Source organism: Scedosporium apiospermum (genome assembly GCF_000732125.1).
Source record: "Scedosporium apiospermum strain IHEM 14462 chromosome Unknown SEQ_SAPIO_0132, whole genome shotgun sequence".
Lineage (NCBI taxonomy): Eukaryota > Fungi > Ascomycota > Sordariomycetes > Microascales > Microascaceae > Scedosporium > Scedosporium apiospermum.
In genome coordinates, this window is record NW_015971833.1 from 60,522 (window position 1) to 80,213 (window position 19,692).

The 19,692-nt window shown below is 51.5% G+C and overlaps 3 protein-coding genes and 4 pseudogenes across 3 annotated transcripts; 3 read left to right on the forward strand and 4 right to left on the reverse strand.

Annotated features, from left to right (window-relative positions):
• Window positions 1–1,840: 1,840 nt before the first annotated feature.
• On the reverse strand, window positions 1,841–3,769 carry SAPIO_CDS8774 (uncharacterized protein; the record flags this gene model as incomplete). The annotated part of the gene is made up of 2 exons (XM_016790338.1): window positions 1,841–3,212; window positions 3,294–3,769. The coding sequence occupies 2 exons, from the start codon at window positions 3,767–3,769 to the stop codon at window positions 1,841–1,843; spliced, it is 1,848 nt and encodes a 615-aa protein (XP_016639641.1).
• A 2,414-nt stretch (window positions 3,770–6,183) lies between these two features.
• On the forward strand, window positions 6,184–7,495 carry SAPIO_CDS8775 (uncharacterized protein; the record flags this gene model as incomplete). Its single annotated transcript, XM_016790339.1, has 3 exons — window positions 6,184–6,192; window positions 6,285–6,412; window positions 6,604–7,495. 3 exons carry the CDS (start codon window positions 6,184–6,186, stop codon window positions 7,493–7,495), a joined length of 1,029 nt encoding a protein of 342 aa, XP_016639642.1.
• A 559-nt stretch (window positions 7,496–8,054) lies between these two features.
• SAPIO_CDS8776 lies at window positions 8,055–8,813 on the reverse strand (annotated as a pseudogene; the record flags this gene model as incomplete).
• A 670-nt stretch (window positions 8,814–9,483) lies between these two features.
• Window positions 9,484–10,041, forward strand: SAPIO_CDS8777 (annotated as a pseudogene; the record flags this gene model as incomplete).
• A 1,789-nt stretch (window positions 10,042–11,830) lies between these two features.
• SAPIO_CDS8778 lies at window positions 11,831–12,298 on the forward strand (annotated as a pseudogene; the record flags this gene model as incomplete).
• A 600-nt stretch (window positions 12,299–12,898) lies between these two features.
• Window positions 12,899–14,871, reverse strand: SAPIO_CDS8779 (uncharacterized protein; the record flags this gene model as incomplete). Its single annotated transcript, XM_016790340.1, has 6 exons — window positions 12,899–13,024; window positions 13,096–13,365; window positions 13,440–13,708; window positions 13,816–14,197; window positions 14,261–14,335; window positions 14,695–14,871. 6 exons carry the CDS (start codon window positions 14,869–14,871, stop codon window positions 12,899–12,901), a joined length of 1,299 nt encoding a protein of 432 aa, XP_016639643.1.
• Window positions 14,872–16,663: 1,792 nt separating this feature from the next.
• Window positions 16,664–18,931, reverse strand: SAPIO_CDS8780 (annotated as a pseudogene; the record flags this gene model as incomplete).
• Window positions 18,932–19,692: the final 761 nt, after the last annotated feature.

Below are 19,692 nucleotides of genomic sequence, written 5' to 3' on the forward strand. Positions count from 1 at the left end.
TCACTCCCTGCCGTGGGTCGGGATTATGGTTTTTAGCTACGACGCGAGACCGACATCGACTACGTTGCAAGTCGCGCCCCAGAAGTCGCAAGAGGGCATGCGCGCAGTGTTCCCGATCCAAGGTGCGCTGCGACAACCAGGCCCCGTGTTCTCGTTGTGCAGTACTGTCCCTGGCCTGCTCGTATCCACACAGCGAGAACGGGCCAGCCAACAGTTTGTCAAGCGGTAGGCAGCCCCCCGCGACCACCTTTTCGGCCTTTACTCCATTGTCCGACGTGCCACCTGGAGCTCCAGACCGCGATGTGGCAGACCAGGGTTCGTCATCGGATAGCCTCATCGATGTGCTCTCGCTCGATCTGAGATTCGACAACGAAGAAGATTGGCAGACTCATACTATCTCCTTTGATTTTCAACATGATTTTAGCCTCGATACTACCCCAGGCGGCAGTACAGACCCACCCGAGAAGCCGAGCCCCCAGGTCACTACCTCGATGCGTCTCCCCGAATCGGAAGGACCAAACTCGGGATACTCGAAGCTGTCCGCGTGCCTCACAAAGATCTGGCAGAGTTCCGAGCAGGGCTTTGATTTCCTCGATTCTCTCTTCAGGGGATTTCTCGATCTCATATCCAGTAGAGGCAGCAGACCTCCGTTCGTTCATTTTAGACAATGGGAAGTTTCCGTGAGACACCATACTCTTGCTGCCGTCGAACCTATCTGTCATCTGTACGCCACATGGACTCCAGAGTCACATGGGGTTATGATGGGTGCTATCGAGGGGCAACTTCAGCAAATCCAGACACAGGTAAGTGAATGGAGAGTGTGCCCGGGTACGGTAAATGACCGGCTTCCATCAATCCGACCTTTATTGAGTAAAGTAGTGCACTAGGTGTACGAGATCCGATGATGTAGCAGCGATGCAGGCCATCACGTTTTACACGGTTATGAGGACATATCATGCGTCAAATACCGACCTAGCGATGGCGGATCGCATATCATCAAGGCTATCCCAAGTATGTTAGGCTTTGGCCCCCAGTCATTTATGCTGATGCCTGCGGCGTATGCGCTGACAAAGGAACATAGCACTTCCTGAGCAAAAACGTACACAGGATAACGCCGTTGGTCTCGGTGCAACCTAGCGACTGGGAAGAGTGGATCATCAACGAGTCCATCCTTAGGTACATCCCCCATGCTCTCCTTTCCTGAAAGCTACGTTTCTTCCCCTGTCGGCACCTATCCCGTTATTACTTTCCGCTTGAAGAACCGAAGCTCACTATGGCAGGACCTTTTTTGCCATCCACACTCTTGACTATGTCCGCCATGCCCGCAAAGGCCACCCCACCATCCTCTGTGCACACTTCGGAGATGCGCCCCTTCCTTGTCTGCGCCACATATGGGAGGCTCCCACGGCAGAAGAGTGGGCCCAGAGATTCAATGAAACTCACGGCTGGGAAGGGTCGGCTCTTCTCGGCAGCGATATCTTGTCCTGGATAGAGGGGAAAGAGACAGGGCGAGAAGAGCTACTGGCGGAATGGTTTGCTGACGCCGGAGATTTTGGTAGCATGATATTCATTTGCGCGAGAGCGCAATCAACCCTATAACCCATAATAGCTCGAGGGAGGAAATTTTAGACGCTTTTGACGTTTTGCCCCGACGAGAAGAGTTTGGCCTGGAAGAAACGAGATTTCCGAAAGTAAACCCAGGGATGGACAGTAGTCCTCTCCAGATATTCCTAACGTCCCAAAATTTTCTAAATATGTACAAGTTGAAATACCAATCTCCCTATTTTCTGCAGATCAAGTTAGGCAAGCCTGAATAACTATATACAAACTCCATTCCTTCTTACTCTGGAAGGGGGGCCGCGCAAACTTCAATAGCTTCTCCAGCCTCTAGCTCGGCAATCATTTCGTCCGACGCCTTCTGGCTGATCATGAAAGTTGGTGCCGACGGGAAGATACCCGGGATCCGGGCAAACGCACTGGCATCAACAACACGCAGACCAGCGACGCCTCTGACGCGGAACTTGGAGTCCAAGACAGCCATGGGATCATCGTCGGCACCAATCTTGTTTGAGCTGGTGGGGTGGTGTCCAAAGGTCTGCTTGTGAATCCAGTCGATATCTTCTTGGCCACAGCTGCCATTCTCATCGAGCCCGGCAGTGCAGGGAGGCTCGGTAGGAGTGATACCGATGTCCTTGTAGATTCTGCGAATGCGGGCCACGGTATCCTTCATGGCGTTGAGGTCAGCCTCGGATCCTTCGGCGTAATGGTTAAAGTTGATTTCGGGCGTGTCCTGCGGGTCGGCTGATCGCAGCTTGACCCAACCCTTGTTATTGACGGAAGAGCCCTTGACCATGCTCACGCCGTAGGGCATTTGAGGTTCTCGTGGTTGAGCAACAGGGTTCATGGGCCAGAAGCCACGGAAAAGGAAACCAGGTCCGCCCATGAGGAACATGTCACGTTCGTCATGAGCTGGGAAATTGGTCTTGAACATGGCGACACCGGTAGTACCCGAACCAGCAGACCCGGTGCCAACGATCGGCATCTCCTGGTTGTCCATTAGGTGCTGGCCAACCCCGGGAAGATCGTGAATGACGGGAATATCGAATTCTTCCAAATGCTCCTTGGGACCAATGCCGCTCAGCATGAGTATTTGAGGAGAGTTGAAAGCACCGCCCGAGACAATAACCTCCCTCTTTGCCCTCACCGTCTTCTTCGTTCCTGTCGCGCCTTCTTGGCGGCGAGAATCTCCAGCATAGAGAGACTTGCCCTCGAGGTACTCAACGCCGATAGCTCGAGGCTTATCGCCGCAGTCCCCGCTGGTATCAAACAGCACTTTCGTGGCGAGCGATGTCATGGATACGGTTAAGGGTTCACCGTCTCTGACAGCCGCTTGGATATAATCGCGCGAGCTGTACCGGCCTCCGTTCGCGTACTGGTGGTTTACAAGACCGAAGATGCTGGAGATTTGATCACGGTCAGGGACCATTTCGTTGGGGTCCCTGGTCAGGAGATCAGACATGGACCAGTCGCTGACACCAAAATCCTTGGCGTACGCCTCCATGACCTTGTTGCCTTGTAAATTGCCGCCCCTGGCCTGGGCCTTGGCACCCATGTTGGTTTGGAAATAACCATTGAAGCCGTGTCCGGGGCTTCCGGGATCGGCGTAGTTGTTCTTCTCGATCTTTTCGAAAATTTTGTGCATATTCTCGGCTCTGAACCACGGTTAGAATTTGGGAAAGACTTGGCGTGAGGAGCAGAACATCCGGGCACAACTATAAGACGATACCACTTACTTCCAGCTTTCATCACCAGTCACATTGTAGTGGTGATTCCAGTCACTGTCACTCGGCAGCCAGCACACCATGGCATTAACCATAGATGATCCACCAAGAGTTGCGCCGCGAGGATAATAAACACCTAGGAGCTTAGAGCCTGCTGGCGCTCCGGTCTGACCGACCCAGTACCTGCCTTCTGGGGTAAGCCACGTAAGATGGCTATACAGTTCGTTCCTTGGATCGTCGTCAGGGTAATGCTTGACATAGAAGTCCCAGTGGACAGTTGGTGTGTAGACACCGAAGCCCTGCCCCGGGCTGTCGTCTCCGGCCTCGATCAGAAACACCGAGTATCCGGCCTTAGCTAGGTTGGCTGCGAGGGGTCCACCACCAGGGCCACTGCCAATAACGACGTAGTCGTACTCATCCGCCGCAGGTGCAGCAGGGGCCGAAAGCACCCCGCCGGCGAAGAGAAACGCGAGAGATAGCCACTTCATTATCAAAGCCGTCAAAGTCAACGAAGATGGTCGTAGCATTCACCGGGACAGCTTCTAGAGACGTTTTGCACAACAGGAGAGACATGTATATCCTAGATACGGTCTTCTGGAAGGATGAAAGTTTATGTATTGGATCCGGAAGCGAGCTGTCAAATCTCCCCCCGACAGGACCTAATAATCATAGCATGATAAAAATCCGAGCTCTTCCGCTACAATTTACGCGTGGCCTTCATGACATTCAATAAAGTAAATCAGCCGTGGAGATCCCAATATGAGTTTAAAGATATTCGATGACACTTCAACCGGGCTATAGGAGACTGCTAATTTGGAGCGGATATCACACTGGCTAACACGGGGAGCCATATTCAGTGAGTTCCCCGCAGGGTCTGGTTCCGGGTATATTACCGTTATGATTGGCAGATGGGATGAACTTTTATGAAGTTTATTTAGCGGACCATTTGACACTCGCCCGATTGAATCGGAGCCTGGCGGATAAATGATGTCTACTGTACAATAAGTCCGCATGAGGCCTCAGGGCTCCGGTGGCAAGGATAGATAGGATTTGATGGCACCAGATGGGTGACGCAGTGGCGCACTCCTACTACAAACATAAAGGCAAATCCATTGCCAAGACATTATCAGATGAAAGGAACAGGAAATCGGCAAAGGGTGGATCAAACTTCCGGCTAACCTGTGAGTGATCACAGGGCCCTTGAACTGGAGTGAGAATAAGGTCAGAGCCAGAGTTTCCAACTCGCTCTGTTTTTGCGTTGCTATAATAGGGTTGCCGACCTTTTTTTTTTTTTTTTTTTTTTGGGGGGGGGGGGGGACTGTATATATTGAGTAGAATGTGGCCCGGCTGAATGAGCTCCATGCCCTTCAGAAGGACGACTCGCGCCGCGAATACCAGCTAAAACAGGACCTCAGCAAGCGTTACCGTGAATCTCTGACGGTTGATCTTTTTTTTTTTCTTTCCTTTTTTTCCCAATCACGAATGCCATTACATTGACTCCAGATACCATGTTATGCATTGTGTAAGACCGAAACTCCACATTGGCAAGGTGTTTCCTCACTGGAGCAGGTGGCGTTCGCAACAGATCTCGGGGGGTAAAGTTCGAAAATCGACTAAATCGGTATTTGAATATAGAAAGATAGGAACCGCTTTATTAGACAGGAAGTTGGGGGGAAGGGGAACTGGGCGTGGATTCGATGATTCGGGCAAGATCTCGACCTTGGCAGTGATGCTTTGAGGTTGCGAGTCAATTTACCAACACTTTCGCATCTGGTCCACCAAGCAGAGAATCCAGCAGTGGCTCTGTCTGAAGACATAACGATGGCCTATCAAACGACTCCGGCAACAATCAACGGATCAACGAATGGTCTCTGGGATAAGCCACCGGAGGACGTAGAGACCTCCATGCTGTAAGCTATATGCTACGTGACTTGGCGAGATACTCGCCAAGAATTTGCAGAGATGATAGGGAACAAGGTGGTGAGTTGCAAAACAGACTGGCACAACCATTCCGCTGTCTCCCTCGAGGTCTGCATGAGACGTGGAACAAAACATTAGGCACTGTAGAGCGACGCTGAGCTTGTCCATGAGTTGGGCATTCCTGGAACACAGCTTGAGGTGCGACTAGAGATCTGCGGCGGACAAGTCGGCAACTTGCACGTACATTCCCGTAAGCTTGATAGGTCGTGGCTTGTCCGAAAGCCACGGCCAGAATTCCATTTTTGCTATTAGGCATGCATGAGAGGGTAACGGTGGCGACACACATCAAGGGCTTTAAGGCAGACCTGAGTGACACATCTGTTAGAAATATGCACGTCGACCCGATATGGAGACCTGACAGCCAATCGTTCTGCCCGAACAACAGTTGCCTCATTTTATCACAGTGGGAAATCACGACACCCAGTGACCCAGCTCATGAACCTGGTTTCGGGTTATGGCTGTCCATTCATGCCGAATCTACGATTCCGTCATCCCTAGTTGTGCCTGGGCGCATCTTTTTTCCCTTTGTTCATCACCCTGATCGATCATATTTTGCACCTTGAACCTCCATCTCTCAGTCAATCTATTCACGCACGGATTATTGTCACCTCTCCGAACGACGATACACAACAGTTGTCTATTCCCCGCATAGAAATGCCCATGTTCGCCCCTCAACGTTGGAGATGCCCCATTCCCGGCTGCGACTCGGCCGATAACCCCACAGCGGGAGGCCACTGCCAACGTCATGCCTGCAAACGAGCGACTTGTCCCTGGCCCAAAGTCGAAGGCAGCGGATACTGCGCGCAACATGCCTGCGACTTGATGGCATGCTCAAAATCACGCCTCGATACGAGCGCGTTTTGCAATCTTCACGCTTGTCAATATTCCGGCTGCACTGTTTGCAAACGCGGAGTTGGAACCGATGCCGGAAGTTAGTTTTCCATTTTCCATCTTCCCCGGAGGATTTTTTTTTTCTTTTCTAGTTGAGAGATTCTCTGCTCGCTAACATGACATAACTGATAGTTCTCGGCGACGCCTGCGACGAACATACCTGCCAAGCAGAAGGCTGTCCGAAATCACGACGACTCAAACGACCGTATTGCTGCGAACATTCCTGTCAGTGGTCTGGTCGACTCCCCTGCAACCAAGCCGTCGAGTCCGGAGCGATAGCCTGTCGAGATCATGTCTGCCGGTTTATAGGAGGATGTGCGAATGTCCGCAAGATAAAGAGCAACAGCGAAGCATGCGACGAGCACACATGTGCCATATCGAGATGCTATCACTCCGTCGACCTTCGAGGAAAATATTGCGTGCTTCATACATGTCTCTGGGATCCGTGCAGCAAACGGGCCGGGTTCAGGGGAAGTCCCTACTGCGAGACTCACAAATGCGGGGCCGAGACCTGCCCGGCGCCTGTCATGTCGAAGATTGACTGCTTCTGCGACCATCACAAATGTCGGTATAACGGCACCGACTGTCTAGGCGGATGGACAAAAACACCACCTTACTGCCAGGACCACACCTGTGCCCACGACGGCTGCAACGGTCCGATCCGTCGGGGTGGGAAGTACTGTATTGAGCACACATGCGCGCTACGGCTGGAGGGTCAACCCTGCACGCTGGAACGGAAACCCGGCGGCCAGTTTTGTGTTGAGCACAGCTGTTCTAAATGTACGGAACCACGGGAATCGCCGGACACGAAGAGATGTATTCGTCATCGCAAGGACGATATCCACTTCGTCTATGCCCCACGGCACTCGAAAGCGGATGTGAAGGAAGCGAAGGAAACCAAGGAACCTAAGAAAAAGCCCATGGCTGCCCGTGACGGGTCCGGACCCGAGAAAGAACACAGACATAAAGACTCTAAAACCCGCCATCTGAGTCCACGGAGAGCCAAGGCCCAGGCTCAGGCCCAGGCGTCAACGGTGGCAGCAGCAGCGACGAAAGTAAAACACATACAGCCGCCAAATATGGAACTGGGTGTCAAGGGTACTCCGTTCGCAGCACTCGCAGCAGGACCAGGAGGCAAGCACAACCTCGGGTTGATCCCACAGCAATTCCGAGACGATCCCAATCACTCTTTGGCTTACTTGTATGGTTTCCGCGACGCATGCCTCCACATGGCTGGTGTGACGACGGAGCAGATAGCCATGGTGCGGCCATTATCTCCGTCGAGGCACATTGCCGACATCGACGGTCCGAGGTTTACGAATCTAGACGACGAAAAGGAATGAGATTGTCTCGAATACGGCGCAGTGGGATAAAATTTGTCATGCATGATACGCTCAACGACTTCCAGTTTCATGTTCTAAACTTTATTTATTTTATTTTTGTTTTATCTCTTACCTTCCTTTCTTTTTCTTTTGCCATGAGGTATGGTAATATTTTGTATGGATAATGTTATGGGGATGGGTCGTTCTCTGGAGGGAACTCTGACGTTACTGCTCACGTGCTCGACGCAAGATTTACTTTTAATGTGGTTGTTCTTTTGATTTTTGTAATTAAAGAAGCTTATTATATCTTTGCATCCTGCTGGTAGACTGATTTTTGTGTTTCGATGTGCCGATAGTAATCTATCGACACCGTAGTCAACGAACAAGACCATGATTCCCGCCAAGGGGAGGCTATCTATCCCGTGCCCACATTCTGCCTTTAATGATGCTTCAACTATCGGACAAGGTATGCGTAGCCTTTGGTCCCGTTATCTGAATGGGGATCTGCATACTGGGCGATTGCCTTGGGTTTTCTTGCGAATTTGTTTTCTTCCGGCGGCCTTGCTACCGCTTCACGCACTTAGCTTTGAAGCCCTAGCCTTTGCTCTATAATCTTGACGATATCCGACCACTCTATCATGGCTCCGGAGCCAACATCCCCACACGCAAGAGCCTTCTCAACCGGCCTGAAGACTTCAAACCACCCCGTGCGAGGGACTATTTCACCGTTATCTTTCACTTGCCCCTCTGAACTCCCATCAGCCTTCACTCCCCATTCCTCTTCGAGAACTCGTACATGTCGTGCCGTCACTGGGTGTAACCACATCGCAGTATTCATGGCCAGAAAAACGAGAATCCTGGAATTCTTCCCATCGATCAAGCCCGTGGTATCCCATGCCCTGATTACGCTCACCAGCAGGGAATCCGACATGCCATTGACGACCTTGGCCAATGTGTTCGCGCTCATCGGAGCTACAACGAGGATGTCCGCCCAGCGCCTCAAGGAGATATGCAAAATCTTGGCTCCGCGGGTCCACGGCTCAGACCACTCGTCCTCGTCTTCATGAACGCCGTCAACGTTCGGCAGGGATGATAGCGACGACAGCGCTGGCTGCTCATCTGATTGTCCGGCAAGGAATTGGGACGCTGGTTTGGTGAGGATGACGCGGATGGAGACGTTGGGATACTTGGCGAAAGATGAGATGATCAGAGGAAGCTTGATGGTGGCGACGGATCCGCTGGCGGCAAGGAGGAGATGCTTCTTGTCATCGTGGAGGGCCGCCTCGACGGCTGCGGCGGACGATGCCTCCCGCGACGTGTTTTTGACGGCACCTGTCATGTCAGCTGAATCGCGACGGTTGTTACGTAGCCCAGTGAGTGTCTTGGGAAACAAGGGTTGGGTTGCATGGATAAGATGGATAAGATTGATCTGGGTCCGCAGATGGTCATGGAGTGATATTGGCTTGGGTCCGCTTTTCCTGACGCCACTTGATGAATGTGGCGTGGGGCTGGAGCTAAGTACCCATCACTTAAGTACCGGTTCAAATGTTGCAAGCAGAAAGGATACATTACAAAATACGAAATTAAGGTACCCCTCTCGCCGCCACACGGGGGGGCCGAGGCACGTCGTCGGCGCCACCAGGCAAGTAATTAGCGGCACGTGCTCCATCATAATTCCGGGGTTGGCGATGCCTAAGCTCTGGTCGCAGTTGCTCATCTCAGCCCCTGGCGTTGATCCTTGAGCCGAAATTGAGAAGGCACACTGGCACAACTTGTCGACATCGCCATCAACAACAGTGAGAAGAGGGGCCTCGACAGGCGAGAGCGACAATCACTGTTCGGATAGGTTAACAATCCTTCGGCCTGGGCCGCAGACCGCCTTTGACGACGCGTCGTGACAGGGGCACCTTAAGCCGCTAACTCGCTCACTCGACGAAAAAGCCTCGCTCCTTAGATCTCGGAGGTGAACTTAAAAGCCTGTCGCGACAGATATTTCCATCCAAACAGCCATGAAGTACTCTACACCAGATAGCCCGGAGTACTTCCGATCCAACCCCTGGTGTGCCAGCTACCTGGACAGCCCCAACATCATCATCGAGGTACCGCCTTGTCGCGAGGAAAAGCCTGGTCGTGGCGACGCCCTCTTCGCACGCACGCTCAATACCCCCGATACGGTCGCTAGCTTCATCACCTTTTACAAGAAGCCTCATCGCAAAGGAAGCCTCATCCCCCAGATCAACGCCTTTCTCAGTTTAAGGCCAGGACTCAATGGTTGGGTTGGTGTATGTCATGGTGGCATTGTCATGACCATCGTCGACGAGGTTGCAGGACAGCTTATTGACGTCAACCAACGGAACGGAGCCATTCCCCATCCTATGCTCATGACAGCATATCTCAACACTGAATTTTTGAAACCGGTGGCGGTTCCTTCGACGATATTGGTCAAGGCGACAATCACGAATCTAGATGGCCGGAAATGCTATGTCGAGGTTGTCATTGAAAGTCAGCAAGGGACTATTCTTGCGGAGAGCAAGGGGCTTTTTATTGCTGTTAAGGGGCGATTATAATGCGTCGGCACAATAGTTGGTGCTGCGAGGGCATTCAATTTTCTCTCAATTTCTTTCACTTTCATATGTATGTGTGACGGAGGAGGGAAGTTTGAGCGTGATAGAGTACTAGATAGCGGAATAGAAGGGCAGGGGAAATAAACATGGCGTGTTCTTCCAACTTTCCAGAAGAGCTTGAGATCTTCTGCTCTCCGCGGATGATCCGCCCAACTCGTTCAAACATCATCGACCTTGCATGGAATACCGCATTCCAGCGCTGATGCAACATAATAGTATGTTGCTTTTGAAGGATGGAACGGTCCATCTCGTGGTTGACTCGAGACAGCTGGTTCGCCACATTATATGCGCGAGGGCAGCTGATCAATAATGTACGCCTGGATTTTATTACATGACTCGGGAAGAGATTGGCTTCCCAAGTTTGAGACTCGCGTTTGTGCAAAAACGTGGGAGGGCTTTTCGGTCGACCATGACGATGAAGAAATCCCCCTCAATTGTGACCATGCAGTTGTCGCTTACAGAATGCAAAGGAGAGCTCTTGGCATGATAAAATCAACTTCTTCGTATTTGACTGCGCTTTCAACATTGTTCCTAGTTCGGCGAGGATGCCCATGCAGGAATCTTTGTCTGAGCCCAATCGACTGAGCAAGCCAATCTACTAATCAAGAATTCTGCAGTCTGAACCGGGGATCGTACCCACACTTATCCGGCACCATGAAGAGATTTTCGGAGAATAAAAAAGATCCCATTCCAATACGAGCTTCGTCGTAGGCCCCCCGCAAACATTTCGGGTCATCAACCCAACCTCCCCGACTGTGCCCCCGATCGGCTGCAGAGATCTGCATATCCGTCCCTCGTATTGACGTAGTGTTGCATCCTTGGTGCAGCCTACGTCATTGTCTCGCTTAGAATCTCGCCTTTGGGTGCTCAATGTCTGTGAACCCGGGTCCACCGATGCTCCACATCCCCCAACTTCTGAAGCGGAGACTGGTTCTTCCAGAAATGTGCTGGTAGCGGGAAGCTGTGATGCTAGCTTACATTCCAAGACATGAGTGCCAAGCCGTCGTTCTTCGTATTCCTCCCCAAAGCGGTAATTTTGGCGCCAAGCATGGGTCGAGATCCGAGTCCCGCTGCGGTGAGCGGATCTTCCCTCATTCTGACACCCGAGAGCAAGCCAAAGGCTGGTTTCTTTCCCCGGGGAAAAGCTGACTGTGCAGTGCTAGTACTGTTATTATTAGAAATTCGGTAGTCGGCTTGTCTTGCGCCTAGCCAGCTGACCCCATCGAGCGATCATCGTCAGCCCAGACCTCGAAGTCGAAGGCTGCTCCAAAGAAGTAAGCAGCTCGAGAGATCAGCACCGTCAATGCAGGTTGCATTTCTCCCTCCCTTCTTCTTCTGGCCCCAGCTGGAGGGAAAATCTGGGCAACGATTCTGGCTCGAGTCATGTGGTTGAGTGATATGCATCCGACCTCACATCCAAGACCCAGTATAATCGACTGATCCATGCTGACGTCGGTTTGAGCATATACGAAGCGTAATCAGATCAGGAGCGCGGGCGAATTTTCGTCCTGTGATGCGGAGTATACAGTGTGATCCCCCGGTCGAAGTCAAGCATATAAAGATGACGATGCTCTCCGCGATTCCACCTGTTGTTTCCCTTTCCGCCTCGCGGTCTCATAATCAAAGCCATCAATAGACATTAATAGCCCATAACAAGCTCACTCCAAGAGCCCTAGAAACACTTTAACTATTCCATCAGTCTCGCAAGACTAACTCCTCCCAAACCAACAACATGCGCTCTTTCGTCACCTTCGCGGCTGTCGCCCTCTCCTCTCTCACCGCCGTCTCCGCAGTCGGTTCCGCCCACGTCGTCAACAAGTGCGATTTCGCCGTCTCTGTCTGGTCTGTCGGTTCCGAGGTCGCTGGCCCATGGCGCCTTTCCGCCAAGGGCGGCTCCTACAGCGAGGGGTTCACCCGTGACCCCGTAACCGGCGGCCGCGCTCTCAAGGTGACTATCCCCGAGGATGGTCTCTGGACCGGCGCCCCCCAGACCAACTTCGCCTACAACCTTGACGGCACCAACGTCTGGTACGACCTCAGTGACGTGTTTGGCGATCCCTTCTCTGGACACAAGTTGTCCGTCGCCAGCGCCAACGGCGGATGCACCCCCATTGTTTGGAACAATGGTGTACCCCCCGCCGGCAGCCAGGTTAAGGTCTGCACAAGCAAGGATGACCTCACCTTCACTCTTTGTGCTTAAGGATATTGGCGGGAAGCGGCTGAGATGAATGACTTCGATGATTAGAAGATGGTCGCAAACTGTTGGAAGGAATCAATGGTGATCATATTTGTTTCTTGTACTTAGATATTAAGCGGGTAGATCTACAGTTGAGACGCCCCGAATAAGATGATTTTAAAGCATCGGCCCTATAATTATCGTTGACGTGATGTCCCAATACCGCCACAATCGTTCAGCCATGTGCCTTGTGTTATATAACTTCTATAATATGGCCAGCTCGTTAGAGGGATAAGGAAATTGGATCGTGACTCCGTCAACACGAGGTGCGACTTGATTCGTCGAAGAAGGGGATTTGGTGAGGAAGGATGACCACGATGATGACAGCAATATTAAGAACAAAAGAGGAAATATACGAAACTACAAATATAATGGAGATACTTTCAAAGTGTTGGGCGTTGCGTGCGACAGGAGCCATTTGCGTTCAACAGCTGTGTCGATGACGGCCCGCCGTTGACGGGCGGCTGTGAGTTGGAGCACAAATCAGAATTACCTCTCGACCTTCCATTCCATCATAAGATTACAAGATAGGTTAATAACGGATTCAACCAGATTCCCTTATACCTACCCGCTCCGCTCCTTTTCAACCACCTCCACTTCTTCGATGGAAACTTTATCCTTCTCAAGATCCGCAAGATGAGTAGTACACTTGTAACTCTCAAACTTCCGTGCAGAAACTTTGGCCAAAAACTACTCGGAGGAGAAAAATGTATGTGTTAGCTCGTTTCTTTCTTTCCCGAGGGTTTGGTTATTGGACGTACCATCTCATCGATCTCCTCCAAGGTGCGCCCCTTTGTCTCTGGGAGACAAAAGTATACCCAAATGGCTGCGATAGTGGCTGAAGGGAACCAAATGTATCCATACCGAGGACCCCAGTTGAGAGAATCGGGGTTGATGAAGTACGGTGCCGTGAAGGTGGTCAACCAGGCGAAGAAGAAGCCTACCGCAGCTGCTAGGCCAAAGGTATAACTCCTCAGACGCTGAGATGGAGCCTCGCCGCCGACTACCCATGCATAGGCAGCGACCATACCCTACGAGGAGGAATGTGATTAGTTTTGATTTCTGAACCATTTTGTCACCGGATAATAATAGGAGATGGACTTACGCAGTAGGTCATCATGTACAGACTTATCAGGGCGATTAGCACCTTTCCAGCCACCTTCGTATTTGGCACCGTGTCATAAACGACAGCGACAATGAGCTGCAAGATGCCGCAGATCGTCATTCCGTACATAAGCAAGATACGGCGCTTTCCGTACCTGACGACAATGCAGGTATTCACGATGATGGCGAAGAGGCCGACGGCGTTGACTACGCAGCTCATGGCGAACGCGTCGGGAGTTTGAGCCATTGTGAAGAAGTATGCCTTGAACGCTATTTGCCGAAGGGAGAAATAGAAGTTAAAATACTGAATTTCTTTCGCGAGCCTGACCCAACGGGCCAGAGTGGGCTTGGATATGGGAATCAGAAAGGTGTCTCACCAATGATGAACATGGACCCAGTGGCGGCCTGGAGCGTCACGGCTCCGACGGCAACAATGGTTCTGCGCCGGTCGACCGAGTTGTTGAACATGTCAACGAAGCCAACCCCTTTGCCAAGCTCCTTCTCCTTTTGGATGGCGTTCGCGATATCGTCCACTTCAGGGTCAACGTTGGTGCCTTTTGGTCGGAGCCATTGTAATGCCTTGCGACCATCTTCGACGCGGCCCTTATGGACGAGCCAACGTGGTGACTCGGGGATAAACCACAAGGCGACGGTTATGAAGAGGGGGAATACGTAAATTAAGCCTAAGGGGATAAGGTAGGCAGAGCGGTCGGGACGCTTGGCCGTGGCCCAATCGATGATTGTTCCGATCAATGATCCCTAGAGAAAGTCAGCCGTCCACTCTCAGTACGTTTATCGATTCGGCGTCTGCGTAATACTAACAAAGGAAGTCGAGAACTGGAACCCGGTGAGGAAGAGGCCGCGGTACTTTGCTGGGCTACTCTCCTGGATATAGAGCTGCGAAAAAGTCATAAAATATCCGTTTGCCAAACCGATTAACAGTCTCCCCAAATACAACGCGCCGATATTAGTCGTTGCCATCATGATGATGTTTGATATCGCACAGAGGAGACACGCGAACCATAGACACGCCTTTCGCCCAAACCAGCTCGCCGTTACTCCGGCAGTCCCAGAGCTTATGAAGGCACCGAGGGTCATTAGAGAGGCAATTAGTTGCTGGCGTGTGTGCTCGATGTTCCAGCCGCTGGGGAGATGCGGAGCTGGGTATCCAAAAATCTGCCATGGCAACTAGTTAATAAATGGCGTCCGTTGTGACAGCTTTCCATTTTAGTGAGGATGGATGGCCAGAAACTTACTTTAAGGAATCCAACCATTGCCTGAAGACCACCGATAAGACCAAAGTCGAGCCCATACTGAAATGGTGCGAGCAGCATGATACCACAGGCCACGAAGCACCGCCAGTTGTCTTGAATGGTTTCCTTCTCGGCCGCCGTCCGGGCCTCACGCTTACTCTTCCACAATCCGAAAGCCATTTTTTTTTTTTTTTTCACGAGGTCCTCCACAAGATCACAACTAGGAGTCCGGTTTGTAGGTGGCTGGTGAGATATTTCCGACCCAAGGTCCAGGCGAGCTTCGGCGCCGATGGAATGATGGGGCTTAAAAAGGGGAAATTGTCTGCTGCACAGCGCAAGAAAGCCGGGACGCAGGGTTAAGTAGCAACTGTGTCTGGCTTTTACTTACCGGCAACGAAGTATTTCGTAGCTGGGGTACAACCGTGCCAAGTTTCGTATACCTGCAGGCCCCCGAGGATGCTATGCAAGTGGTCCCAATCACTTTCAATAACTGCATATTACTGCATCTACTTGGGATCGGCGAAGTAATAATGGTATGGTATATCTGTGGCGCTGGATTTTCTCACGAGAGATCTACACACTTCGGACAGGTACCGTGAATTCTAGGGACTGTCCCTAGAGGCGAGATAATGATGAGTTGGACTACTGCGCCCAGCTGCCCGTGTATCCGGATGGTATATCGTAGATTACAACACGAGAAATAAACAGCCTACGGCATGTTTTGCATTTCAACCTCATACCTAGGCACGCTTTGGTTGGATGAAAAGCCGGCCCGTGTTTGGCTAAGCTTTCCGTGCGGAGAAATGGTGCGGGGGCTTCGGAAACCCGGGACGCCCACAGAAGTGGACGAGAGAGGTGAACCCGCCAAGATACAGATTGAGGTGTGGGTAGTCCTACTGTTACCATCGGTAGATCCTAGGTGCTTCCTATGTTGCTTTCGGTAATCTTTTATTGGGGGCTTTTTCCATCTCTCCATACTCAAGATCGAGATGCTGATATCTTTATACTCCAACAGTTGGTTTTATTAGTATTAATGAACGCCGCTCGATATCACTCCAGCCCTCGAGGGTCTCGAGGTTGAGACACCGATAACACATGAAAGTGATATAATACGGATACCATGGAAACACAAGAAAAGGGGGAGTCGGGTGTGCTTGTGCCAGAACTCGCCGCCCGGCGGTCACTCGGTCGACGGATAAAATGGTGTGAATACGTAGTGATAGTCCGCCGCGTTAAGACCCAGCTATTATAACCACACTTTTTCGGATTTAGGCATATGTGTTGTTCTTTGAGCCTGAGGTCCGGGTGACACGCTAGAGCAGAACTGAGTTCTCATTCGGGAAACGGAGGATACGGGTACCCGACCTTAGGGGACCTCCTCGCTTACACTCTGAAGGGTGTCGAAGCCAGCAACCCTTCCGATTGTTGCGAGGGGCGATCCTTCGACGGGCAAATTAGGTTCCCGAACGTTACTCAGTCATGCTGCAGGCGCCGGAAGGAATGCAGGCCTATCGCCGACAAAGGATGACCTGGAATCATCGCGTAGGAGCACCAAATCATAAAAGCAGGGCAAGGATTCTGGTTTTTTGTTAACCCCCACGACCATCATATTAGCGATGGGACTTGCATCGAAATCGTCCATCTATGTCTCGGATAATTTTGGGGAATAAATCTAGCAAGGTGTGGCACCTAGTATCCTAAAAGCTGGGATACTGCTCTGATCCGAGACAACATTGACAAGACTCAAATATCCGTCTCCTTGAGAGGAAGTACGCCAGGAGTCAATCATAGTATCCGTTCTAACAAAGCGAATTGTGCCTTGTGTTCTAAGCCCCATTCATCATCAGCCCTCTGCCTATACGCCGCGTGATCCGAATCCCCCAGAAAAGCACAAAGAATACAACGTAAGTACCACGCTGAGGAAATAGCCGTCACATCATAAAAAGAATACGCACGATTGCCACTGTCAATCTTATCCGGACCAGCCACCTTTGCGCGACAGTCGATCTCCGCCTGCAACAGGCATGTTATCCAACACTCCACTGACAAATCTCAAATGCTCATTCATACTCGCAATCATGCGGTTCAGCTCATATTTCAGTTCATCTTTGGAATCAAGGCCCTCCATCACTGCAACCGCCGGTGGTAAGGGGAGGAACGGCATCTCGGGTACGGGCTGCATCGCCATTGGAGGATCGGTAGCACGGCGCGGCAGTTTAGGCTCGGATGGAGGAAGGTTCGGTTTTGGTTGTTGATGGGGCAATTCCGTGCTTGGTATCTCAGGCAAGGATCGTGCCACTGTAGCGAGTGCATAGTTGGTGTTGTCTTGCTTTGGGTCGTCATCAAATGACACGTAGATCGAGGGCTCTCTGTTTGACGAGGGGATGAATATGGAGGCATGACGTTCAAGGTCGAAAGGAGTTTTTGCAGGGTCCGAAGACACAGACATCCGATCTGAGTCAGATGTAGAGGGTCGGGGAGGATCGACATCAGTTGCCAAACTTGCATCCAGATCGATCAAGCTAACAGTCGATACGCGGTTCGCCTGCACTGCAGGTCCCAAGAGGCCCTTCCCTAGCCGCGGTGTCGGTTCGCCACCCTCGTACATTTTGCCATTGGAGACGTCATCTTGGTCAGGTCGAAAGCGTGTGCGGTCGAAACCGGGGGAAACCGGCGACATAACAGGAAAGATCCAGTCTTGAGTTCGCCGATTACTCGTGTCCTTGGGCTTGGATTCCGCAGGGAGAGTTTGTTTACCGCCCGGCCGGATAGTTTCCAAGTCATCAAGCTGGGGCGGCTTGACGTTCCTCTTCAGTGATGATGCGTCGAGATCGATTAGAGACTCCCTGAGCTTTGATTGCTGTGTATCATCTCTCAACGGGAGGTCAGACGACGACTTTCGCATCTGCTTCTGGTAAAAGTTTTTCACGTTATCCTCGTAATTTGATATTGTGTCGGGGTCGAATATCTTCTCGAGCGGCGCCTTGACTACGCGGAGATTCGGTGGTGGTTTTCGGCGTCGGCGGTTAGGTGCCAGAGGTCCTAAGGGTTGCGCGCTCATGTCAACGCTAGTGCCGTACGCGTCATATACAGCCTGCGTATCGGAGTCGTCGAGCGTGATGGCTCCCAAATCATCGGCGATCCCAAAATTCCACTCTTCGTTTTCATAAGTGGTTGGTAACGAATAATCGCCAAGAGGCCCCTGTGCTCCCCCAGCTGCAAAGAGAGACTGCCTATTGCCTCCTTGAGATTCCCAGAGCCGGTATGCATTGACCAGTTTCGACAGAGATTGTGTCGGGTACTCGATCTCGCTATTAAATACGTAGCGATGTCGCTGAACCATTTCGATCGTAGGCCGTTGCCTCGGGTCATCTACCATACAAAATGCGACGAGGTCCTTTAATTGGGAGGAATATCGGTCTCCCTCTAAACGTGGGCAATGCTGCTTGAGGTAGTTTCCAAATTGCGACGGGTCGATGGCTGTGGTCGCGTTCGGCGGCAAGCCCGTGGCGACCTCGAAGGCCATGGATCCAAAGGCCCAGATATCCACCTCAGTTCCATAGGCTACATGAGCCTCGAAAAGTTCTGGGGCCATCCACTGCAGCGTCCCTGTCACCGTGCTTCGTTTGTCGAACTTGGTCTCGATGATGCCGGCGACTCCAAAGTCGCAAAGCTGAACCTGGCCGTCGGCCATCACCAGAACGTTCGCGCACTTGATATCACGGTGGATAATGCCGTGCTTGTGCACCCAGTAAATGGCAACCGCTACTTCACGCAAAATTGGGATGATCCATTTTTCCGGCAGCCCACCGGTTGGGCGCATTAAGGTGGCAACGCTCCCGCCGGCGCAGTACTCTGTGACCATCCACATGGTCTGTCCAAACAATACGGCATCCAGCACGACATTGACGTTCTTGGCGCCGCTCGTTCCCAATAATTTTAGGGTATTGACCTCCTTCAAAATGTCGCTAAAGGTATCTGCCCGCTTCGGATTGAGGAAGTCGCCTTCTTCGATGCTGATAATCTTAACTGCCACGGCTTGTCCGGATTTGCTTGTCGCCTTGTACACGCGCCCAAAGGTGCCCTTTCCGATGAGCTCGAGCAGCGTGTAGGGTGGAGGATCCTTTCCCGAGCTGAGGCATTCATCTTCGATGGATGCTTGGACTTTTCGGGCGTCCTCGATGGCTTTTTGACGGGTGCTGGAATAGTCCAGCGGGCCGGCTTGTAGGTAGGCCGCCATCGTAAGAGGACTATCTGCAATAAGGCATCGGGTGTGCGATTTTGCATTTAGCAAGAGTGGGAATGGGCGAAAAAACTGATTGAGGTCATGCTGGCCGGATAAGGTTTATATAACATCTCAGGGACGTGGATGATCGCCGGCTCGGATGTTACAGAAGGCCCGCCATGTGCCGCGTACGAGATACGTGTAATCTCTGTCATCTCTTCCATATGGGTAGACGGCAGAAAGCGGGAGAAGACTGGTTCACGTGATTTTATTAAGAAGAAGCTGAATCCAATATTGCCCATTGGAATAACAATCTGCATCGCTTGAACAGCCCATTTCATCGACCATTGAACGGCACTTCCTGACGGTTTATGTAATAGAATTTGCCATGGGCAAAGTTGACACAAGATTTCAATTTAAGTCGCCAGTATCGCCCTCACTAAAGTAGCCAAAAAAGGAGGAGGAAAAATTAAGGGGAAAGGGTAAACTCGCTGATTCCCAAAGTTATCGAACTAATAGTACCGTATCCGGCCTGCCTCCTATTTGAGCCCGGAACCGCATCCCGACCCCAACGGTAATCGGGGAACTTCAGCTCTAAGCCCTCTAATTGAAAGAGCTTCATTCAGTGGCTCTTGCGCCCAGAGCAGCACTGATCTTAGTGCTGATGGCAAAGCTGGTATATTGTAAACACGGCCTTCAAAGAGGACTAAGAGGGCCAAATGAGTCTGAAGAAGATGTCTGAATGGTACAGTGGATAGAACTCTTGTCAATTTCTT